Source organism: Mizuhopecten yessoensis, unplaced genomic scaffold (genome assembly GCF_002113885.1).
Source record: "Mizuhopecten yessoensis strain PY_sf001 unplaced genomic scaffold, ASM211388v2 scaffold8111, whole genome shotgun sequence".
Lineage (NCBI taxonomy): Eukaryota > Metazoa > Mollusca > Bivalvia > Pectinida > Pectinidae > Mizuhopecten > Mizuhopecten yessoensis.
This window is the reverse complement of record NW_018407384.1, coordinates 486,460-513,062: the sequence shown is the minus strand read 5'-3', so window position 1 is coordinate 513,062 and position 26,603 is coordinate 486,460. Positions and strand designations below refer to the sequence as shown.

Below are 26,603 nucleotides of genomic sequence, written 5' to 3'. Positions count from 1 at the left end.
TGGACAAAAGTGGATTTTATTATCAAGGGAATGTGATAGGCAAATTTAGTATTGGACAAAATTGGATTTTATTGTCAAGGGGTAAAATTTGACTGGACAAAAATTTCCCCTTATATAGTATTATGGTAAAACTAGAGAGATGACAGGAAGGTTCAACTGTACACACTCTGATCCAGATCTTACCCTGTTTTTCTGTGACTCAGCCTGTATATACTGAGCCTGCAGTCGGTCGTCCATGGCTGGTCGCTGGGGCTGCGTCAGTAAATGCTGATGTGTGTTCAGTGCCTGTAACCAAAATCAGAACTTATCTCTAGGGTCAAGGAACTTCTATTATAGTAATACTGGAATCTGACACCAAATATATGACTGGTCAAACTGTTGTTGCATAACTACAAATGTTTTACCATGGTTCAATTGAGGTATAGCAAATATTGGATTTGATGTTGTATGATTTAGAATAAACCATACTACTAGTACTGCACTCAAAGCAAATAGTTATGCATGAACATAAGGCAAAAAATACTCTGCATGGTTAACAAAAGATGCACATAAAAACAATGTTCCAATCTTATCATACAAAGAACCTGTAATATCTGAGTTCCTAAACGATGAAATTATTTCCTATTCCTCAGCATATTATTACTTGTGTTAGAGTGAAAATCTGCAGGTCTAATATAAAGATAAAGAGTTCAAAAAGGGAAAAAAACAAAAAACCTGTTAGTAAATGACATGCCTTACCTGGTATAAACAGTATACGATATGTACGTTGGATATTTATTTATGCATGGTATTCTGTATGTGTTGGATATTTTATTTCCACAAATTATTTTGGATGTGACCGATTTTTACCTCTTTCATTGAATGATGTGTGTGACCTTGAAATTGAACGTTTAAAATGTATTTTGGGATTGACCAGAAATTATACTTATATGCTCCGTTTCTTTTTCCTTATATTTCATTGACGCAGTTAACGTAAGTAAATTAATTGTCATCATTTTAAGACGACACAATTTATAGATGTCCCTATTATGTGTACTTTATTTATGATGTCACATTTCAAATAAATTCAAACTGCCTGAAGAGCCCCAAGATGGTTGTAAGAACTCGCGATAATAAGTCTTTGGAGTTTTGTTTTATTTCTATATACCAGGTATATTCACATGCACACATTCCTAAAATCTTCCAATTAAATCAATTTACTCCTTAAGTATGCATACCCATCACCGACTTCTACCCTTGTTATGTATTGTATTCGAATCTTCATAAACCTCATCTCTGTTTTGTATGGTATTTATTTACACCTCAATTACTCACATCGTTTTTTTTTAGTATTTACACCTAATTGGATCACATCTTTGTTTTTGTATTGTATTTACACCTCAATTAATCACATCTCTGTTTTGTATTGTATTTACACCTCAATGTATCACATCTTTGTTTGTATTGTATTTACACCTAATTGGATCACATCTCTGTTTTGTATTGTATTTACACCTCAATGGATCGCATCTCTGTTTTGTATTGTATTTACACCTCTGTGGATCACATCTTTGTTTGGTATTGTATTGTATTTACACCTCAATGGATCACATCTCTGTTTTGTATTGTATTTACACCTCTATGGATCACATCTTTGTTTGGTATTGTATTTACACCTCAATTAATCACATCTTTGTTTTGTATTGTATTTACACCTCAATGTATCACATCTTGCTTTGTATTGTATTTACACCTCAATGGATCACATCTCTGATTTGTATTGTATTTACACCTCAATGGATCACATCTCTGATTTGTATTGTATTTACACCTCAATGGATCACATCTCTGATTTGTATTGTATTTACACCTCAATGGATCACATCTCTATTTTATATTGTATTTACACCTCAATGGCTCACATCTCTGTTTTGTATTGTATTTACACCTCTATGGATCACATCTTTGTTTGGTATTGTATTTACACCTCAACTAATCACATCTTTGTTTTGTATTGTATTTACACCTCAATTAACCACATCTGTTTGGAATTGTATTTACACCTCAATTAACCACATCTCTGTTTTGCATTGTATTTACACCTCAATGGGTCTCATCTCTGTTTTGTATTGTATTTACACCTCAATGTATCACATCTTGCTTTGGATTGTATTTACACCTCAATGGATCACATCTCTATTTTATATTGTATTTACACCTCAATGGATCACATCTCTGTTTTGTATTGTATTTACACCTCAATGGGTCACATCTCTGTTTTGTATTGTATTTACACCTCAATTGGTCACATCTTTGTTTTGTATTGTATTTACACCTCAATTAACCACATCTCTGTTTTGTATTGTATTTCCACCTCAATTAACCACATCTCTGTTTTGTATTGTATTTACCCCTCAATGGGTCTCATCTCTGTTTTGTATTGTATTTACACCTCAATGGGTCTTATCTCTGTTTTGTATTGTATTTACACCTCAATGGATCACATCTTTGCTCTGTATTGTATTTACACCGAATTGGATCACATCATTGCTTTGTATTGTATTTACACCTCAATAGATCACATCTTTGTTTTGTATTGTATTTACACCTCAAATAACCACATCTCTGTTTTGTATTGTATTTACACCTAATTGGATCACATCTTTGCTTTGTATTGTATTTACACCTCAATAGATCACATCTTTGTTTTGTATTGTATTTACACCTCAATTAACCACATTTTTGTTTTGTATTGTATTTACACCTCAATGGATCACATCTTTGTTTTGTATTGTATTTATATCTTAATGGACTAAAATAAACCACAGCATGCAGCAATCTTGTATGCTAATGCAAAAATACATCTAGTATACTTACAACTATCTATTGATTTTACTTACTGAGTGGGTTTGAGTTCTGTCTATGTGCTAAATTACCAAAAAAATGAATTAAAACAAAACACTAACTGCAGAATTTTCTTTCACACATGAATCACGTTATATACAAATATAAAACATTATCAATTAAATGATTATGAAGGTAATCTATACAGTAGAGTTGGTGGTGGGTTAGGCTCCTGACAATCTGATACTTGGTCCTACTATTGTTTTTACCATGAAAAATAAAATTAACACTGATTGTTACAGTCAACAGAGCTGTACAAGTGTGTACCAACTATCTGGAACTAATCTTGCATCTTGGAGGAAGATTTTTTTGACTCCCAGTTGTTTTATAACACAAATCCTAGATTTGGCCCAAGCTCTATAGGTCAGTGGGCTTATAAATACTTTACTTGTATCACAGGCTTAGATATGTACAAAATATCTACTTCTTATCATTATTTTTTATCTTGGACCTACCTGACGAAGGTCTGTGGAGAGGTTGACCAGTTCGTCATATCTGTTTAGCGACTGTCTTTCTGACCGCAGCTCGTTCTGTATGGCTGCGAGTCTCTCCTCTACACGCATGGCCACAGGGTCAGAGTGAGGCAGACGTTTCAAGTTGTCCGATATCTCCCTCATCGTCCTCTTAGACTCCCCGTCGTTTCTGTAAAGTAAATCAGCTAGAATAGATAGGCTGACTTATGGTACAACAAGTACCTGCTGAGGGCTTTGCTGTTATAAAATTATCTACTCCTAAGTTTTACATCAATCACTGTACTGTTTACTATGTCTCTATTTTGATATGAAGCCATCAACATTACAAGAGGCCCAAAGGGCCTGTATTGCTCAACTGGATATTTAGGCAATCATGGCAAAATGTTCTTAATGAAAGTAATATGGCAAATAATATAAGATCCTAGGGATAGGACCATTCCCCTGGGCCAATCCTGGCAGCATATGCATATCCAAATCTTCATGCTCAGCTGTTGTATATACCAGGTATTATAATAGGGTGGGGATCTGACAGGTTTCCATGTTATGACCCAGGGACTAAGTTCCTTAAGGTGTGGCCGGATGCCTGGGTCAATTCTAACACCATGACTGTATTTGTCTCTTTAATCCCAGCAATAGTATATAGGAAAAGTGTGGGGATCTCAACAGTTTCAAAGTTCTTACCAAGGAATAAGTCCCTAGGGGTGTGGCCAGACCCAACGGTCAATTCTAATATCATTTTTGTATCTGTCACCTTGTGCATAGCAATTGTATATATGGCTATGGGGTGGGGATCTTTTTTAAAAGTTAAGACCAACTTTTTGGACCAAAAGACCAAGATAAGCTAGACCAAAGGACCAAGGTTAGCTAAATAAAAAATGCTAATAAAGGTTATTTTACAGAAAAGGCCAGGTAACTAGTTGTTGGGAGAAATAACCAGGGTCACATCAGATAGGGATTTGCTGAAAACACCTTGTTGCTGGGACAGATTTCATTGTACATGTATCACATATTTTGACTGGGTTTACATAAACAATGAAATCAGCTGTACATTTTGACTGTGTATAAATTTTTAACATTGCTATGTATTTTTAGTTGGAATATATCTTGGTGATCGGGTATACATATTTTGACTGGATATATATAATGGTATACTTGACATCTGACTGAGCCTACCTGTCCCGTCTCTCTGTTTCCCTGTTGAGGCTGGTCTCAAGATCAAAATGGTCGTTAGATAAATCTCGAAAAGATCTGTGTAGTCCATGTAACTCTCTGTTCATATCATCTGCAAATCTTACAGTCGACCGGCGCTTTCGCCGTCGTCTATTTGCCATCGGTGATATTTCATACTCGCTATCACTCTGAAAAATAAAATTGCCATACATTAATGGTAGCCTTTTAGAGACTTAAATAAAATTTGCCAATATATCCTGAAATTTTTCACCTCAAAATAAAATGTTTTCAATGCCATTTGTATGTGTGGCATTCACTTATGAAAAAGTCCATTGAATATGTGTGAGATGTAAATACATGTACCTAGTCCTATTCCTGTAATCTGGTGAGGTAAATCTGCTAGTCTGTGAATGGTACAGAAGTATACCTACAGATTCTCAGTCACCAATACTGTGTAATTGAAATGGAAACTGCATAGAATTATAAGTTACTAATCAAAATCCTGGTCATTCAGGTGTGTAAAGTTTCCATTGATATGTTACTGTCGGTTTCGGACTGTCGGAAAATCCTCCACTAATGCGTATAATTGTCCAGCGAGGCTATTCCACTCCACACAGACATTAACCAATACTATTATAAGCTTTTATTGGGCTCCTCTATAATATAGCTGGAGTTTAATAAAAGGTACTGTCTAGATGGTTAACTGACATACATGTCTATACAACAGACTTGTCATTTTGCCCATCATTAAAACATTCACATGTCTTCTGTAGTTAAAATTTCTACTCTGTAGTCAATTTGTATTTTGTTTGCAGTTTAATTTTGATAATTTTTGAAGCTAGCATCTTAATATTCCTTCACTGGTACATATTTTACCTTATATATGAGACTATATCTTTATTTCAATGGTTTAAATTCCAAAAATTGTCCCTAAGTTGTGTCTATACCAGGTACATACAGAGTTGTTTACATGATTTAAGGTAGTAAAATAAATCTGGTGAATCAATCTGAGAGTATTCACAGCTATAGCTATTTGATGTGACTATACATTGATAGCTGGAATAGCTTATAGTACTGTAAATTACAGATGAACAAAGACTAAACACTATTTATAGATATGTGTATGCAGGTAGACTAGTACTATTAATATACATTTATAAAATCAAAACAAAACACTGGAGACTATATCCCACTGGAACTTTCGCCTATCCCGGGGCTTTTCTTGCAATTTGAATTCATAGGAATCATGTTGTCATAAATAAAGTCCACATACCTGGTACTTAAAATTAAAAAAAAATAATGGTGTCATAAACAACGTACACACAATGTGAAGACGTCTATAAATTGTGACATAAACAACGTACACACAATGTGATGACGACTATAAATTGTGAAATAAACAACGTACACACAATTTGATGATGACTATAAATTGTGACATAAACAACATACACACAATGTGATGACGACTATAAATTGTGACATAAACCACGTACACACAATTTGCAGACGTCTATAAATTGTGACATAAACAACATACACACAATTTGCAGAAGTCTATAAATTGTGACATAAACAACATACACACAATTTGATGACGACTATAAATTGTGACATAAACAATGTACACACCATTTGCAGACGTCTATAAATTGTGACATAAACAATGTACACACAATTTGCAGACGTCTATAAATTGTGACATAAACAATGTACACACAATTTGCAGACGTCTATAAATTGTGACATAAACAATGTACACACAATTTGATGACGACTATAAATTGTGACATAAACAACGTACACACAATTTGCAGACGTCTATAAATTGTGACATAAACAACGTACACACAATTTGATGACGACTATAAATTGTGACATCTTAAATTGATTACAATCTGTGTACTTGCGTTAAATGCCGAAATAAAATATTTGGAAAAAGAAATGGAGTATGTTAGAAATGCTCAAGTGAATACATTGTTAAAGATTAAGCGTAAAAATCATCTGATAGTAAATAATTTCAAAGCAAAACCTCTTTCATCTGAACATACCAAAAATGCGGAATTTGTAAATTGATACTTTTAAGATATGCTTGAATGATATTGAATGTTACAATAAATTCCAAATTATTTTTCATAAGTATTTTTTTTCCCTTAAAATTTACTTATCATGATAACACATTATACTTCCTTCATTATGGCTATCTGCTGAACACTCTTCTGTTAGATTGACTTGACTATATATATGAAATGATAACCTCACTTTAAGTACATTATAGATATATATAGAAAATATACTAAGGTTCTAAGAAACTCTTGTCATTTTTTTAATATTCAACCATCACAAGGACTTTGGATGTTTTTCTGACATAGAAAATGTAGACTAAATAATATATATACACATCTTAACATATCACCATTTATACATATATACAGGTGTGTGGAGTGTGGACTATATGCTATATATAAACAGGTATTGGTGTAAATAGACTCAATACTATCTCTATAAACATGTGTTAGCTACTGCAAGTAGTCTACACTAAATACTTAAGCTATGGATAAGTGTAAGTGTGCGTAGAGTAAAATACAATATCACGTAATATTTCATTTAAAGCAATTTTATAGTGAATTTTACATATACATATATAGAAAATCAGGCTTCATATGCTACTATGTAAATAAATAATGAATGTAATCAAATAAATAAGTAAGTTATTGATAGTTTTACAAACATGGCCAGTTCATACAATTTTAGCTTTCACAGACTAATATATATACCGAGTACACACACACATATAATAGATCAGAGATTTCTATTATCTCCTCTCTATTTACCTGGTCAGAACTTTCCATTGATCTGTTATATATTCCAGAGTTCCATGCAGTTTATTGCTTTTTCCAAATGTGATTGTGAGTTAGAGATAACCATGTTTAGAATCGATGACCACACGGGTTAGGAGAAAGTCAGTAAATGATATTGGAGGCTAGCACAGGTAGCCATGTCACAGGTCAAGCCTTAACTTGTTGTCCAGCTACTATACCTAATCACAGCATTACAAGCTAATTACCGGCGATTTAAATATTTATAAAGACAGCCGAGCATGTGTGACTTATTTATAACATAGCACTGATATGTTTGACAATACTTGGAGAAAATAAGTGACAACTGCTTTGCTCACTTAAATCATCCTACTTCTGTTTGAGATGTAACGTTTAATCCCTACTTAACTCTCTATATTTAGACTAACTTGATTTCCTTGACTATATATAATAACCTATACTGTAAGAACATCATTTTTCCGTATTTATTGACATACAATGTACATATCAAATCCATGTGTTTCTATGTTTAGGACAAATTTCTTGAAAGATATGAAGTGTGTATTGTATTCCAATTCTCTTTACATCCTACACAAGTAAATGTAAATCTGACCTGTTATTAGGTCAGTAGCCGATCATCAGACACTCATGTAGAGTGTATTTAATTACATTTAAAACATGAATAATTTCACAGAATCTAACACCATTACAACAATACAGTATGGCCTATAATGACAAAGTAGTAGTAGGAATCCCTGGTATTTTATATCATTAACCTCTCACAATATAATTACCTTGCTTGGTTTACTACTTCTTGTACAAAACTTTATGCTTTATTTCTACAATTTCTCATTGTTAAACCTTCCTGAATTTATTCCGGGTTTTTTTGTGAACTTGTAATATAACTTGTAACTTAGGGTTAAGATGACATGCAGTGGCTCCCTCTACCAGAATAACACAATTTAGGACTACATATATTTGTACAAACACTGAGGTACCCTTACATTCCCCTGTGTGTGTGTTAATAGCCACCGTGGTACTGTGACTGACATGACGTACCCCATAATCCCGGTGGTGTAGCGGGCTCCTCACCCTCTCTCGCTGGAGTTCATCCTGTGTTGTCCTTAAGTCATCACGTAACTGTGGAGACAAACACCGGTCACATTACCACAAACACCGGTCACATTACCACAAACACCGGTCACATTACCACAAACACCGATCACATTACCACAAACACCGGTCACATTACCACAAACACCGGTCACATTACCACAAACACCAGTCACATTACCACAAACACTATATATATATACTACTGACTGTCAACTATAGTACTCTTTCCTTCATATACCTTCGTTACTGTATTAATATTGAATAGTAAAAATTTATTTAAATCTACTGTTTGAAAAACTTTTCATTTTTTTTATTATGGCTATCAATTTTTTCCCATATTTCATCAAAATATTACAAAATACACTTATTTCTTAAAGGAAGTAATGATTATGGAAATAGGAAAAAACTGGAAAACCATCAATTAATTAATATTCAAGTCAGCTCTGATGTCATCTTCATTTTTGAAATTGTATTTTACTGATGCAGAACATGTTATCTGACATTAATGTGATGGGCAATAATTTTTTACACGTTTTCATATACTGGTATAACAATCATTAATACTGTAATTCAAGACACATTTTATAACACTGCACTTCTTTGGATCATGGTTTAAGGAAGACAAATCTTATTAAGGGTTTTCCCGCATAAATACTAGTAGATAATAACAAGCTTTCATGGATGTAGATAATGATTTGATGTTGAAAATGTACAGAACATGTAACTGTAACAGAACATGAAAGCTACAAGTATCAGCTTGAATATTACAGCTCCTTTGATGTCAATAGTAGATCAGTATTACTGTTAAAACATCATGCCTGGACACACCTGTCAGTGACCAGATGACAGAACAGGTAACACATTTATGTAATTAGCTAATTAATAATGCATGAATGTACCACACGACAACATGTACTCAAAGTATTCTGCCATAGATTAAATAGATTAGGTACAAAAATTGTCGTTTTTACATCAACGTAGTAATATAATGTATCTTAACGTTGAACTTCTGATATGTCCATAGCGTTCTAAATGTGTCATTTATAACTGCGTAAATTGTATGAACCTACACAATAAATTTCAAACAGAAATGACAAATGTTAATTTTTCAATATTTCCCTTATCACGTCTTTTTATGATGTATATATTTTGTAAATGAAAGTCATTTCCAATGACTAAACTCAGCATTGAGTACTAACTAGGACACCTACCCTGTCTACGGCGCCTCTCTGTTCCCGACCTACATCTCTGTAGGTACCAAGCATACGATCCAACGACCGCAGGTTCCGAGTCGTACCCTACAAATGAATAAAAACGTTAAAATGTGATATACGAAATTTGGTTTAGATCAAATTCACTTATTCAATCAAGTCATCCAAAATCGCCAAATTCTCGACAAGAGTATCTCGAATGTGCGGGGATAAATTCAGAGGGCATAGTATACAGGTACATCAAAGTTTTCTATTAAGTAGTACATGTTTTACATATAAAGCAATCAAATGAATTTCAAATTTATTTCACCTGTGGGAATTGTGTTGCTAAAATTATTTTATGGTAATACTAATTCTGTATCAAGTATATATGTGTGGTGGTATTGTAGGAAATTATAACACCTCCTTAAAAGTGTACTTCCTCACTTAGCCAGTAACCTAACAACTGTTTACATACACGTAGATAAAAATCGATCACAGCATATCAAATGATTTCACAACTGCCAAAATGGCCAATTCTCCTTTTAAAACCTCTCAGGTTCTTTACAGTAATTCTGTATATATCAGAAATCTAAGTTACGACACCAATCACAGTGTTGTTAACTGTTCCTCCCAATAAATGTTAAATATCTACTTTCACCAACAGGTGATAGCTAGACTGCCAGACAACTTGCCAATAGGATCTCGTGTGTTACAGTGTTATCTCACAAGTTAACAGGTAGACTGACAGGAATATATTAATGCTAATTTACAACTTAAAATGCTATAACAGCACCTACCAGGATAAGTGGGATTTAACGGTATAAATATTTGATTACGCCACACAAAAGCTCTACCTGCCCCTGTCCTACTGGACTTCTATGTGATACTGCACCAACCTAGCTGAGATATAATACAACCTTTTTATAATCTGTCCTGTCTGTCTGTAAAAGACTGATGAGAAAAGCATTGCCATGGTCACCAAAACCTTCCCATAGATGAGATTGTTTAAATCATATACTGGTGTACCAGTGCATTTTTAAAGAATCATTTTTAACAATCTCTGATTGTGAATGTACTGGTAATCAATTTAAATGTGACCCTATGGTTTTGGACGGTCAGAAATCTTGAGTGTCACTTAAGTTTTGATTGTTAACAAGTGGTTTCTTAGGATATAACTCAAGCAAAAAGAAAAAAAAGTTTATATATTTTCATAATCTGTATTACCATGCATGTACACATTAGCCTTTGTTGCCTAAATAAATTAAATCAGGTAAAACTATTTGCTTGAATTCTCAAACAATCTTTCTCCCCGAGTGAATTTACTATATTGGATACAAAAACATTCATTGATAATGATTTAGGGAAGGTGTTGGAAGGAATAGTTAAATACTTTGGGTACACGGCACACAACTATCTTATTGACCTAACCGTTCGATAACTTTCACGCACAGGTAAATCGACTTACATCTCCGGTTCCTACAAAAGACTGGAGAGGTGAATGATAAGCCTGTTTAACTTTAAATTCCATTTTCATGTCCTAATACATTCACTTTAAATGTCAGTTTTATATGTACATATATATATATAGACTTCACTATTAACAACTTCCTTCCAAATTAAAAAAGTAAAAAACATAATGGTATTTCACACTATTATTCAAAGTGATAGACATATAAAATTAGGTTTCATTCATCAATTATCCTAAAAGCACAAACCTTAAATTCACATTTCTCAGACATGTCTATCAACAAGAATGAAATTATAATGATCCTCTTCCTGCTGAGGTACTGTTAACCAACAACACATTACCTATTTGGACATATGTACATTTATAATTTAATTATAATTCTGATTTAAGATCTATAATAGAAGAAAGCTAAATACCAAATTTATAATCAATTGATATGGCTAATAGGAAAATATGTTGGCTCTGTCTGAATCAGAACGATCCTGACAATACTCTATAAAAGTGCATGTATACAGCAAACATAAAGAAGCACCGTTTATCAATGTTATTTGGGGTAGGCAGTTAACTATGAGTCACAACCAAACACTTAATCAAGTTTTTCTAAATTGATTTATTGATGTACTCTAGTTTTTATATCTAACTTTTATGACTGTTCAGTCTACATACAGGTTTTTTGGTAAGAAAGTAGTGTCTACTTCTTTTTTATACTGTGTAAAAACATACATCAACTATATGTTAGCAAAGCTAGATTCCAGCATTTTCAAATGAGGCTACTAGCAGGTGAAATTGTAGTTTTAGTATAATGACAATGTCTTTTTTTTGAGGTTACAACAATTTTTTTCATACATTGTTTGACAATTACAATTTTATACATTGCATATAACAATTACATATTTTTACACACTGTATAAAGTATATCAAGTATGTATTGTTAGTGATGACAACTGCATAGTTATACAGTGTATGACAACTATGTATTTTATACAGTGTATGACAACTGTGTATTTTCTAGAGTGTATGACAACTGTGTATTTTATACAGTGTATGACAACTATGTATTTTATACAGTGTATGACAACTATGTATTTTATACAGTGTATGACAACTGTGTATTTTATACAGTGTATGACAACTGTGTATTTTATACAGTGTATGACAACTGTGTATTTTATACATTGTCTATGACAACTATATATTTTTGTTCATGTACTGTGTATTTTACAACTATGTACAAAGTGTATGTGACACCTAGTGTTGTTTTTTACTCATTGATAACATCCTATATGTAGTAGTGCTACTGTACAAAACAGTACTTATCATTTACACACTTAAGTGTGAATTTATCAAGGAACTATAAAAATCTGTGTAATATCAATGGGTTTTTTCAAGAAAAACACATTTCACACCCAAAAAGAAGCATGTTCTCATCAATGGATTCACCAGTACATATTTGATAGACTTAGATCTTGTTGTATATACAGTTAATGGCATTAGGAAATCTGTGTGGAGAGCTATAGGTATACACAGCATTAGAGTTTTGAAGTTTTGAGCCAACAAACAAAAAGATTGATCAAATGACAATTTACGTATACCCTGCTTGTCAAGTTAGCAAGCTGTTCTTACTAATGGAACTAACCATTGCCAGACTATCAAAACCAAGGACAAAGGCTGGCTGGTCTGTTTGTTGTTTCAAAGCTTTTAGTTGGCCATATTGTTAAATCAAGTCAGCAATATTTTTCTGACAATTGAATCAATATCAACAAGATGTCCTGATATTGGAAGCAATTTAAAACAATTTATCTTATTGTCAGGCCAAGTGAAATTCTGGTCCCTGGCCTATAAGCTTAAAGGATGATATATTTGGGTACCTGCCCTTGAATAGCACCACCTACAATGTAGCTGTTCTCCGCAAGGCCATAAACTGCTATGGTCCTGTAAATCCCCTTAATATTAAAAAAATATAACATTCTGCACCAGTTTAATTGGCCTGCAACAATTTGGTTGATGACCTGTATCACCTTAGACAATGACCAAATACGCTTTGATTGATTGATAGTTCTCATTTTGTTTTTGTTTTGGTCATATACACTCATTTCAACAAATTTTATTGATAAACCAAAGGATTTGGTACCAGATACACATTGGTGACTGGTGATTGGTACTTACATCTTAAATAAATCTAAATCTGTAATTTATAAGCACCACTTGAGGAAATCAGCATTACACATGTAATTGGTACACACATGGAAACATTTCATAAAGGAAAAGAAGGGAAGCAAACTCTCTACATGATAAAAGGATGCAGCTATAAATAATCAGGATTGTATCGGACTGTATCATCCTGATACAACATACTCGTACTTGCTATTTTTCTCACATCGCTGTTTGGATTGCAACTGAGGGGAAAGTTTCTTTTACATCAATTTGCAAGTCTATCAGAAATAAACTGAATTTCAAAAATTCTACTGCACCACCATGCATGCTTGACTAACTAGAAAGTGATATCAGCATAACAAAATCTTACTATTGCATTGAATGGGTGGGTGGGGGGGGGGGGGGGGGCTCACCTGTAAGTTGTCTGTTAATTGATGAACTCTGTCATCCATTTTTAAGTTTGAAGTTCTTCACCCTGTATAAATATAAGCAGACAAAGTTAATATACAGTATAAAATAGGATCCCACATGAGAGAATGTGTAACCTGCCCTCACTGGTCACACTGTGTTGATTTTTAGATTTGAGTTAAAATCTAACTTGAGAGGGTCATTTATATTATAGGCATGTGTAGAAAGTTTCACGAAAAATCACAGTACGTATATTCCTTCAAGTTTTATTGCACTGTCACAGAAAATGTGCATTTTTTTTAACAAATCCATGACAACCACTGCAGGCAGCCGTATTGATTTTCAGATTTGATTCAAAATTAAACCTGACCAGATGTAGGTAATTGTTATAAAATACGTGTTATTTTTTTATGAAAATAAAAGCATTCCATCAATACAGTTATCATCCATACTAAAACAGGCATTTTGTGCTATCTAAAAACTTTGACTTGGAATAGTTATTTTAATCAAGCTCTTTTTAATGTACCAACATGGCAATTGGTGACAATTGATCTATTGAATGATCATTAAAATTTTACACTTCCCGGTCTCCTACAAATTTTTTGGCATTGTAAAAGTTGACAACAAATGTTTTTAAAGCTATAGTAAATAAGTCAGTAAATGTCAACAGGGTCCATCACATATGTTCATCAACGCCAACTCCTCCCATATTGTGTTCTTTTCTTTTGCACCTGTATAGTTCTTGTTGCTCCTTATTCTTTGTACTATTCAATGCCAAATGGGAGCTTTTATTTATTTTTAGTCTTGAAGCCATTGCTTTATTATTTTGATGTAAAATAAAATAAAACCTCTCCAACATAAATATATTACATGTATATATACACTCCAGGTTCTTATCGATATGAATTATTGTGAGCTTCATGGTAACACTCAGCACCAATACATACTGCTTTTTGGTATAACATTAGTACTGAAAAACTGTATATCGGTTTGTAATAACAATTTTTTGCTGAGCATCTAATTATTGTTTTGCCACACGTACAACTTGCAGACACTTTAAAAAGCATATCAGTACCCCCCAGCCCCCCCATTCCATTTTCACTTATATTTACTCATTCTAATGACATCATATCAAAAATTAAGAACTTGTATTGTTATATATGTAGAACCTACATGTGAAGATGATGATCATCTAAATATGTATCATTAATATGTCCATTTCAATTTTTCAGAGATTTTAACACCAATACCAAGATCAGACATGCATGTTCATTTTGCAAACTTCAATGACAGCCCACCATAAACATTAAATTGTTCATCAAGTCATTCCGACTTCTACCATTTGACACATACATATGTATAAATGCACACTATTAGAACTAAGAAGACATGATCATTTGGCATAATTAAATACCATCTGATAGTCGGTATTGATCCTCTTAATACATATTAATCCTGTCATACATCGTTATTAAATTGTTTACAGATTTTAGAGAAATTACTTACCTACACTAGGCTAAGCCTCAATTTTCTTGTGAACATTTCCTCATTCCTCACCAATTCAAAATCAGTAATAGTAATCCTATATCTAATCACAAAACGTCACATTTTGATACTATTTTGGCTACATTTCCTGAATATTTTAGTGAAGTAAAACAGAAATCCGTTAACCCGGTGTTTCTAGGTCACGTCGTTCATAGGAATCCTCTACCAGTAAGGAGCTCTTTGACATGTTCAATCACGTTCAAGTTTGGAGGCAATTTGCCACAAACGGGCGACACAACGTCCAAATTGTTTCATATCGTAAATAATTAATGGACAAAATGGAATCGAAATGCCTTAATTACCAAAAAATAAAGGCCTGCCCAGAAATCAGCGACAGACTTTGACTAAACTATGTTGAGTGTAGGTGTCAAATTGCAAACACCTTTGTTTTGATATCGACCACCAGTGATGAATAATTGAATTACGATTTGCTTCTATACAGGAGATGTAGGACATGACAAAAGCCCTTGTTGAGGCTAACTGGGTTCATGTATTAAATTGTTGGAATTATTTTACCATGGATTCTGCAGTAGCATAAAATACACGATATTATAATAAAATGATGAGCCCGAACTTGTTCTCATATCAAAACAGCCGCCATCGCAATAAACAACAGCTACGCAAAGTCGTCTAGGCTGAAATTTCATTGGATGAAAATTTTAATGAGGCTCTCAAAGAGAAATGGCTATGACGACAATGGGGTTCCTGAGGGGAGAATTATCAATCTATCAGCGCTTGTTTTCAGTCAAATGCTTGACTCCGTTTTCTTTTTCAGTTGTAGCCATTATGGGACCTATTCAGTTAGACAAAAGTACATAAATTACAAAACAGATTATAAAGTCGCTAAAAAAATATTTGCAATATCAGATTTTTGTCAGTTTACTTACAAAAAGCAAAAATATATCGGAAAACTTTTTTGGACTTTAAGATTTTTTTTTAAATTTTCATCAACATAAGAAATATATATAAAAAAAATCTATGCTATTTTTTTGTCGTTGTGTATGGACTAGGTTTGTAAAAATATAAAAAGGTGAATAAAAAAAATTTAAAAACATTATTTGTTTGGGTTTTGTTTGTTTGTTTATTATAGCCTCAGGCTTTATCGAAATTCTAAAAGAACGTTTTAATTTTTGAGATTTTTGGACATGTGTTGATGGCAGTGTTTCAAAAACGGCTTAATTATAGGGACAGACTATAATAGACCTCGCAAAAACAAGTGTGGGAAAAATTGGGCCTGTGTCAAGTGCCACTCGTCGTGAGCTAGCCGACGACGACATTCACATAAAACAGCTAAAAAATGTAAATACTCTTAAGTTGTTGGCCTCCATATTAACATTTCGTATGTATATATGTTTAATGACGGCTCATCAAAATGAAATGGTTTTCTGCATATGCATGTCCCCATATTGCATAAAATATGACATTTAAATGTATTTCTATATACTTAAATAACACTCGATTTATATACTGTACTTGTTTATGGGATGGTATTCCCTTTTTTTGTTGCTATTTTTTTTTTCATAAGCTGTCTACCAGTTGGTTTATTTGAATGTATAGTGGATAAAATGAATAAATGAAAAATAAAATTAATAAATTAGAATAAAATACATTTTGGGCAAGAATCTATTTGTCTCTCTACAATAATCTTGTTGAAAAAGAGGCTTTCTTTGATTTTACTAAAGTAATTATAATTATATACAACGGTAGATAAGAAACTCCAGTTATCAATTTGTATTATTATTCCAGCAATCCTGCCTTCCTCACCTTGGTGAACGCTCAACACTAAAGCCAAAAGTGAGGTATTGATAAGCAATGCACCAGGAAATAAACGGCCGGAAATAAAAGGTAAATAGAATTAGAGAGAAATAGAAATATCCCAAATAATGCAATGGGTGCAGCCGATTTATTTTGGTCGCTTTTGCGTCCCAAGTAGAAAACAAAAAAGTAAATCCCCAATTCGGTAGGGGATCACATTAGTCATCCCTTACGAATCATGCAGTGGGTAACAGCAGGCATCATTAGGTGATGGTAATCCCTCTCCAGATATTCTGAACGTCAATCACAATATACTCCGGCGGGAGGGTCAGTAGTGGTGACCACACCACTACTCTTCTATATTGTTGTTCTCGTCGAAACCATAGCAACTGCAAAGCATGATGCTTTCTCGGCAGCTTCTCCAAATTATCTGATGGCTTTGTCTCTGACTTTCCCAACGAATTCTGAGGTCTGCAATGTCTCCACACCGACCGCGTGTAAACCCTCTATAACTAACCTCTTCGGTCATATAGTCTTCCCTCTTCTCCCACACTTTTCCATCAGCTTATCAATTAGTTTTCATCCTCTCGTGGGCTATCGCGTGAGGTGTCTGGATTGCTTTGATAATATTTCCATGTTAACTATTAGTTGCTTAAAAAAACAAGCTTCCTATTCAGGTTAAACTTTATCTCTAAAATTCTTGACCGATTCAAAATGGATGCGGCATTTCGAGGTTTTCCTGCCTTTCTTCCCCGTTACCACAACTTAAATCTCGGACTATCTCGTCCCTACACTAGTTCTTTCCTTCTACACCACAAGGATATCTGCTTGTAGGGCTACAAGACGTATTGTTATGTCTTCTTCTTTGCAACCTGACAGGACATGTGGCTATTCCTAACCCAACCCGCCCCCACAGCTACACTTAGTTGCGGCGAGGATCCTACGTCTGTTCCCACCTGATACAGGTTGATAGGTGATGATGAAAAAGATATCCGATCAGATATACTACCCGGTCGAGTTCAACATATTTCTCTTTCCCTCCTCAATCCTTCTGATTTCTTCCGGACAATTTGTCATCCTTGTTGAGTGTTCGCCGTCTTCCACTACTGAAAAATGAGAGAAACCAGCCCATTAAGTTCTCCAACGCAGGGGGAGAAACCGCCCTTCGTCTCATAAACTTCAAGTCCAATGCACCTTCTGTGTCTCTCCTTGCAGTGTTCGCTGATCACTCCCTCCCAGGTGCTGTCTGCATCTCTGTCTAATTAATTTTTGTGACGTTGGAGTCCCTCAGTGTCATCACCAGCCTGCCTTTTGTGACAATAAATTGGCTACCGATTTTAAAGGTAGTTGTAGTTATGACATTACAGTGACCTTATATGTACTGGATGGAGCGTCATGTTACTGGTGTGCCAAAGTTATGACATTTCAGTGACCGAATGGAGCGTCATGCTGCTGGCGTTCCCAGGTTATGCACATTTCAGTGACCGGATGGAGCGTCATACTGCTTACTGCTGGCGTGTCCAGGTTATGCAAATTTCAGTGACCAGGTGGAGTGTCACGCTGTTGGTGTGCTCGTGTTATGACATTTCAGTGACCGGATGTAGCATCATGCTGTTGGTGTGCCAAGGTTATGACATTTCAGTGTGATGACACTTTGAGATGGACCTATCATTCACGAAAATCGTCTATATTTGAGCTAAGCTGAGCTAAAAAAACAAGCAAACAACCGCTAGACTAATGCGACTTTAACCGAACATTCTTAAAATAAAAACAGAACAGAAAGTTCCTGCAACTCGGTTGTTGAAGGATTTTGTTCTGTGTATGGCGATTATCGTCCGCGCAATAGGTCTTGTGGTGTTCGGTTATATCAACTAGTCGATATAAAGTTCACTGACGTGTGACACTGGGTGAAACGAGCCACAAAAATTGATTGAGGGGCGAATTATGTAGAGGTAAAACCTACCATATCAAGTGTTGAAACTAATTTTGCGAGTTGTAGTTTTGTGTGAGGTTAGGTAACCGATAGTGATATAACGGGAGATGTAAGACCATTACCAATATCTCCTCATCAATAAACAATACGGATGCTGGCTGGGATGTCCGATCTCCCTCCGAGCTACTAGCACGTGGGCCGTTCATAAATCGTGTATCACTGTGCATGGTTATATCGAATGCAATGTGTCTAAAATATTACTCGGACTGGTGTCGGCTCATAAGTCGGACTAAAGGTCACCCCGTGCAATCATGGAACCTCAAGTATCCAGACTTGTATAAATTAACAGACTATATGGTATATTACTAATCACCACTATATATCATTCCCCTCTCTCTGTAAGGTCCGAAATCATTGACTATGGGAGTGAAAATTCTACCTTCTACAGAGATCATTTGAACATCACTGACTATCTAGTCAAATAAAGGAGTCTTACTCAGTAAGATCGTGCGGTTGCAGGCGATTAAAAAAAAATCACTTTTACATGTACAATGTGAAAAGTGGTGTTTCCCTATCTGGTCGCTGAAACGGGAAATCCGTACCAATCCATGAATTCACGACACAAAGTACAGCTCCACGAGTACAACAACGCTTTATAAGTGTTATGTGGGAAAAGGTGTTGAAAGCCTGTATTTTGTGCAATAGATCATATGAATCAGGAACATATATGGTAATGTTATTCCAATCCGGACGGAAATAGATTTGACGGTAAGTGGATTAATTAATTTGATAATATAATGAGTAGGCCTATAGTACAAGTTGTTTCCGTGTGTGTGACGACAGGTTGTAGTCAGTAATAGATAAAGATGATGATAACCCGTCCAAACAGACGTGGGGACAGGTGATAGGAAACTGGACTACGAACCCCTAACGCATCCACGGCGTTCTCCACAAACGTCATCGTATCGTCTACATCTTATATATATATCCATACAGAGACTTATCAAGTTTTGTCTCTCTTATAGCCGAACAAAGATCTGGTAAGTGACAGTAAATTTTACAATGTTTTTGTCCGGTCGGGGTAGATTGTCCGGTAGGGGTAGAGTGTCCGGTCGGGGTAGATTGTCCGGTAGGGGTAGAGTGTCCAGTTGGGGGTATATTGCCAGTTCGATGTATATTGTTGTTTTATGTGTATCACATGATGTATGCGCTATATTTATCACATATTCATGATGAAATTTATATTTCATAATTGACGATAAAAACAAAACTTCTGGTGTTTTCCTCCGATTTTCTTCTGGTATAAATAATTTGGTTGAGAATGAATAAAAAAAAATCCTCAAAATCGTTCGAGATCTTTTATCTTTTTGTATAGTATACGCGGTCCTAGGAACACACAAAACTTTATTTCTATCTCCTGGTCGGAATATCAAATCATAATCTTTGATTTCATATAGCGCTTCAGAGATTGTATGCTTGTTGATTGATATGTTCGTTGCGGTCACAGAGACAGAAGCGTCATTCTTCGCAGGCTTGATTACTGGCCGCAGTGATATTTTCGCGAACATAAAAGCAGTACCTTTATAATTAGTTACGGGTTCTAGTATGAGGTCAATAAGTATCACACTAAATCTGTTAACCAGATATCATACTATATCTGGTCAGCAAGTATCACACTGAAACTTATCACCAGGTATCACACTGTAACTAGGTATCACTGTATCCAGTCACTAAATGTCACACTGTATCTGGTCGCTAGGTATCACGTTGTATGGGGTCACCAGGTATCATACTGTACCTGGTCACTAGATGTCACACTGTATCTGGTCACTAGGCATAACGTTGTTTGGGGTCACCAGGTATTTGGTCACTGTATCTGGTCACTAGGCATAACGTTGTTTGGGGTCACCAGGTATTTGGTCACTGTATCTGGTCACTAGGCATAACGTTGTTTGGGGTCACCAGGTATTTGGTCACTGTATCTGGTCACTAGGCATAACGTTGTTTGGGGTCACCAGGTATTTGGTCACTGTATCTGGTCACTAGGCATAACGTTGTTTGGGGTCACCAGGTATTTGGTCACTGTATCTGGTCGCTAGATGTCACACTGTATCCAGTAACCAGGTATCACTGTATCCAGTAACTAGGTATCACTGTATCCAGTCACCAGGTATCACTGTATCCAGTCACCAGGTACCACACTGTATCTTGTCATATGGTATCACTGTATCCAGTTACTATGTATCACACTGTAACCAGTAACCAGGTATCACACTGTATCTTGTCATATGGTATCACTGTATCCAGTTACTAGATATATCACTGTATCCAGTCACCAGGTATCACACTGTATCTTGTCATATGGTATCACTGTATCCAGTTACTAGATATCACACTGTATCCAGTTACTAGATATATCACTGTATCCAGTTACTAGATATATCACTGTATCCAGTAACTAGATATCACAATGTATCCAGTCACCACACTGTATCCAGTGACCAGTTATCACTGTATCCAGTGACCAGGTATCACACTGTATCTGGTCATATGGTATCACACTGTATCTGGTCATATGCTATCACTGTATCCAGTCACCAGGTTTCACACTGTATCTGGTCATATGGTATTACTGTATCCAGTTACTTTGTATCACACTGTATCCAATCACAAGGTATCACACTGTATCAAGTTACTATGTATGACACTGTATCCAATCACCAGTGATCACACTGTAACCAGTAGCCAGGTATCACTGTATCCAGTCACCAGGTATCACACTGTATCTGGTCATATGGTATTACTGTATCCAGTTACTTTGTATCACACTGTATCCAATCACAAGGTCTCACACTGTATCCAGTAACCAGGTATCACACTGTATCCAATCACCAGTGATCACACTGTAACCAGTAGCCAGGTATCACTGTTTCCAGTCACCAGGTATCACACTGTATATGGTCATATGGTATCACTGTATCAAGTTACTATGTATGACATTGTATCCAATCACCAGGTATCACACTGTATCCAATCACCAGGTTTCACACTGTATCAAGTTACTATGTATGACACTGTATCCAATCACATTGCCGTCCTTAAATGACCTTAGCTGTTAATAGGACGTTAAACAAAATCAAACAAACAAGTATCCAATCACCAGTGATCACACTGTAACCAGTCACCAGGTATCACACTGTATCTGGTCATATGGTATCACTGTAACCAGTCACCAGATATCACTCTATCCAGTCACCAGGTATCACACTGTATCTGGTCATACGCTATCACTGTATCCAGTCACCAGGTTTCACACTGTATCTGGTCATATGGTCTCACTGTAACCAGTCACCAGATAACACTCTATCCAGTCACCAGGTATCACACTGTATCTGGGCATATGGTATCACTGTAACCAGTCACCAGGTATCACTGTATCCAGTCACTAGATATCTCACTGTATCCAGTTACTAGATATATCACTGTATCCAGTTACTAGATATCACACTGTATCCAGTTACTAGATATCTCATTGTATCAGGTCATCAAGTATCACAAGGATACAGTCATCAGGTGTCACTTGGTATCACATTTTATTTGGTCACGTAATTTCTTAGAAATGTGGCGACAAATTGAAAACACAGATACATGTAAATACTACATGTATACTGATTCTATACTACATGCAAACTGATCATAGTGCATTTAAACTTCTCCATACTACATGTATACTGAGTCCATACTAAATGTTTATTGATTCCATGCTACAAGCTAACTGCTCCATACTGCATGTATACTGATTCTATACTACATACAAACTGATCAATAGTGCATTTAAACTGCTCCATACTACATGTATACTGAGTCCAAACTACATTTATACTGATTCTATACTACATGTGTACTGATCACTTATGAAGCCTATACTGTTTCCATATATCTATACCACTCTAATATTCATGTGTGGGACCCCGGTGGTGCAGTGGATAGCGCTCTTGCCTTTCAACAAGGCGGCCAAGTTTGATTCCAGGATCGGACCTGAAAAGGTATGGGGTCACCTGCCAGACCATGTGGGGTTTTCTTCAGGTTCTCTGATTTCCTCCCACATTAAGACTCTGTGTGTGCTAACATCCAGGCCAACAAGAGTGATTTATATAAGTTGAAATGAATTGTTTCATAATTGTTGTAAAATAAATAAAGATCATATATAAATGTACATGTAAACAGATTCAATACTACATGTATACTGTTATGTTTCTGTTTTATTGCAGGTTTCATTTACTGCAGTTAGTTTAAAATGGTAAGTACATGCCTATATGTATTTACATTAACCTACCATCCCAAAATATAGTTTTGAAAGGATTGTCAATAATTCAAATATTTTTCATGCAAATTAGTCTACCGAAATTAGATGTCGCTTTGCCTCCATGTATCGTGTCAAATGTTGTAATCTGTTCACTGTTAAAATAAATTGTTGAACAATTGTCATTAGTCGATCTATATGTTAATATTTGCATGTCATTGGAATATGTGAGTGAAAGTGGCTGTAACTCCTGTGTGTGACTGTGTGTACATCACTAATATGCCAGGAAGATGACGGTGCAGTCGACACTGGTCATCCACTCACACTTACAAGTTCATTACATAAATGAGGCAATTAGGCATGTGTCTCACCTAAAAAAGATGCTCATTACTTTGAGAAACAGGTTTTATCTAAATATTGAAATTAAACGAGATGAATTTTGGTTTCAGGGAGAAAAGCTGTCAGACTCACAATTACGAGGTAAGACGTCCTATTGCATTAATAATGTAATAGTAATTATAAAAAGAGAAATTTGTTCGACATTACTGCAGGCAAGGGAGTGTATTTATGAAACCCTTCTCATGCTCAAACATCGATTCTTTGATCAAACTTTCTCATAACTCACTTAAATCATGTGACGTGGTCAAAAAGTACACTTAAACACTGAAAACTGGTTTGGCTTTAAGTCTCTCCAAAAGTCCTGCATTCATTAACAAAATGTCAATTTTTGATAATTTACCACCAGAACAAGAAATTAGATTTGAGCACGAGAAAGGTTTCATGAATACAGGAATCCCAGAGTTCTCTATCAACACTTTACATTATTTAGAGACTGCCCATGATCTCTATAGATTTGATTTGACTTTTAGTACTACAATCAGGATCCAGGAAATATTTACTGATGAGCTTGACAAAGCTTTGTCGAGCTAGCATAGAACATTTTTACCCCCATATTAAATTCTCCTGAAATTATCTCCCCTTTTGGTGTACCTGTTTCAGAGGTAAAGGAGGCTTTCAGTCTGTTTGACATGGATGGGAATGGCCGGGTGGCCACCAAGGATCTGGGCTCCCTCGTCAGATCCCTTGGGCTCAATCCCTCTGAGGTGGAGGTTAGACAGATGGCCAGGGAAGCAGACACGGATGGTAGGTGTTGTGGACATAAACTACTGTTATGTTAGGGCTCCTTGTCCTACTTCAGGTAAAACACTAGAGAATTCTTGTGACTGGGACAGGGTACTTGCATCGACCAGGTAGCTCAGTTGGTTTGAGTGACAGTATAATAATCGTAGGTCCACGGTTTGAATCCTGGTGCCCTGGTAGTGAAACATTACAGCTGAATATTACCAGTCACATTGCCTGGTACTCCAACTTTATGGACCTAAGAATATTGTTAGTAAAACATTGTACTACAAAGTATAAAGCTGTTTGAGAACTGATGTTGACCTTCAACCTAGGCAGTTTTCATTTTTCTTCATTAAAACTGGTATCATTGAAAATCAAAGTCACAGGTTTTAAGGATTATTTTCAGGCAGAACAAAACAAAAACTTAAGAGAATACCATCTCTTTCAAAAGGTTATTTTTCTATGTTTAAGTGCTCTGGTTTGATACTTACTAACATAATGAATAAAATCTGCCGTCAAACGATCGTGAGGAAGGTCAATTTATTTTGTATGATAAACACAAGTAGCTCAAAAACGCAAAGTAGGTACTTATAAATTATAAGTGAAGTGGACTTATCTCAGAGAGGCAGTATTTGTGCTGTGTTGACAGGTACTGGGAAGATTGTGTACAGCGAGTTTGTAGCCATGTTCACCAGACACGTCAACAATGTGAGCACAGTGGAAGAGATCGTTGACGCTTTTCGAGTGTTTGATAAGGAAGGAAATGGTTATATAAGTGCAGCAGAACTCAGACATGTCATGTTAAATCTCGGTGAGAAATTACACGAGGAGGAAGTGAATGATATGATTCGAGAGGCTGACATCAGTGGTGATGGACATATCAACTATCAAGGTAAAAATCAAAAGCACCCTAACTGTAGTTGTCAACCATTCTGTGGTTGTTCTTTCAAACTCCTTAGGTTGAAACAGGTAGACAGTGACAATAGATTACTGAAATCAGAAGAAAACTTTTCCATTTATTGTCTTTTTCACAAATGTCTATCTAAATTAATCCACACTATGAAAATCTACCTCCACAAAGGATTCAAATGTAAAGTCAGTTTCCGAAAAATTTAAAAAATAAAGTTTCTGATTTTTATTTCCAAGACATGTATATTAAACTGGAATGTAAATAATACAGTCATGTATCCAATATCAATAATTTTTCTTTTCTATTTTTCAGAATTTGCGAAAGTATTACTTGCCAAATAATGAACTACTACTACTCCAAAGCCTTTTTTTAGACAATTTTTATGACAATTCATTGATTTGTTGTTACTGTAATAAAAAGTGAATACTCGCTTGTTCTGTATTTCAACAAGTATTTCAGGACACGACACTCGGGCATCCAGAGAGATCTTCACACACTAAATTTGGCAGTGCGACAGGTTGTTATTAAATGAGACATGCTTGGACAAAGTAACACATTGTTGTCACATTAAACAAAGAGCCATAACTCTGTATACAGTTGGGGGTGTGTTCTAATTTTCAGTGCACAACACACAATCCACCATCCCAAGAGGTACTCACAAACAAAATTTAGCAAATATTGGTGAAAATATGCCCCCGACAAAGTGACACACAGATGACAGATTGACTGGTGAAGGGAAGGCAAGTCTAAGGTCCTCTCTGTCTGAACCAGTGATTAATAATTACCTCATTGTAGCACAACCCTTCAGCTCTTTTTTTGAAAAAATCCAGGCTCTGGCTGTAAGGATGCTTCAAATCAAAGCTTTCCATGAATGGTAATCCTCTTTTAATACATATGTTTTAGGAAATATTTAATAAACAGTTGTGTTTATATATTTGTAGTAATTTATCTTTGAACAAAGGCATATTAAAGTATCATTCAAATTGGTGTAGTACTTGGAGATGAGTAGCGCAAACAGTATATACATAAGTAGAGGGAGGTAACTCCATTTGGTATACCTGAAGTAAGGGTTCTGAGTACCAAGTATCATTCAAACCGGAACAGTCCTTAAGGAGTAGTATCAGTAACAAAGTGATGTCTACACACAGATGGACAGACAGAGAAGATGGTGATAGCTGGAACACATAATGGACTGATATAACCAGTGTGACATTGTACACATGTTTTTAATAAAGACTGTTTAAATTTGATGTGCAACTAACTTAGTGATGTTTAATAAAGACTGTTTAAAATTGATGTGCAACTAACTTAGTGATGTTTCATAAAGACTGTTTGAATTTGATGTGCAACT

At 35.3% G+C, this 26,603-nt stretch overlaps 2 protein-coding genes across 7 annotated transcripts in view; one reads left to right on the top strand and one right to left on the bottom strand.

Annotated features, from left to right (window-relative positions):
• Positions 1–15,837, bottom strand: part of LOC110454917 (centrosomal protein of 128 kDa-like) — a 43,438-nt gene extending 27,601 nt beyond the window's left edge. For 3 of the 4 annotated variants that reach the window (XR_002463411.1, XM_021504730.1, XM_021504732.1), the window contains exons 1-7: positions 15,191–15,837; positions 13,690–13,751; positions 9,673–9,759; positions 8,405–8,485; positions 4,530–4,714; positions 3,339–3,525; positions 184–285 (exon numbers count right to left, since the gene is read on the bottom strand). Coding sequence is in view for 3 of the 4 variants with exons in the window: in XM_021504730.1 (XP_021360405.1) it covers positions 184–285; positions 3,339–3,525; positions 4,530–4,714; positions 8,405–8,485; positions 9,673–9,759; positions 13,690–13,728 (681 nt within the window). In the remaining variant the exon portion in view is untranslated. The remainder of the gene's footprint in view (positions 1–183; positions 286–3,338; positions 3,526–4,529; positions 4,715–8,404; positions 8,486–9,672; positions 9,760–13,689; positions 13,752–15,190) is intronic. The other variant, XM_021504731.1, reaches the window with a different exon arrangement.
• A 3,699-nt stretch (positions 15,838–19,536) lies between these two features.
• On the top strand, positions 19,537–26,599 carry LOC110454944 (neo-calmodulin-like). Of its 3 annotated transcripts, XM_021504774.1 has the most exons (7): positions 19,766–19,957; positions 22,901–22,963; positions 23,189–23,217; positions 23,670–23,700; positions 24,220–24,363; positions 24,992–25,234; positions 25,565–26,599. In XM_021504774.1, the coding sequence occupies exons 3-7, from the start codon at positions 23,215–23,217 to the stop codon at positions 25,591–25,593; spliced, it is 450 nt and encodes a 149-aa protein (XP_021360449.1). In that variant the 5' UTR covers positions 19,766–19,957; positions 22,901–22,963; positions 23,189–23,214; the 3' UTR covers positions 25,594–26,599. The 3 variants fall into 3 exon arrangements, with proteins under 3 accessions (XP_021360450.1, XP_021360449.1, XP_021360447.1); XM_021504775.1 differs by lacking the exons at positions 19,766–19,957; positions 22,901–22,963 and adding an exon at positions 19,537–19,685; XM_021504772.1 differs by lacking the exon at positions 22,901–22,963 and having other exon boundaries at positions 19,767–19,957.
• The last annotated feature ends 4 nt before the right edge of the window (positions 26,600–26,603 follow it).

Coding starts and splice junctions, on each gene's coding strand:
- LOC110454944 (XM_021504775.1), top strand. Junction 23,701..24,219: donor GTCAGACTCACAATTACGAG/GTAAGACGTCCT, acceptor TACCTGTTTCAG/AGGTAAAGGAGGCTTTCAGT. Junction 25,235..25,564: donor TGGACATATCAACTATCAAG/GTAAAAATCAAA, acceptor TCTATTTTTCAG/AATTTGCGAAAGTATTACTT.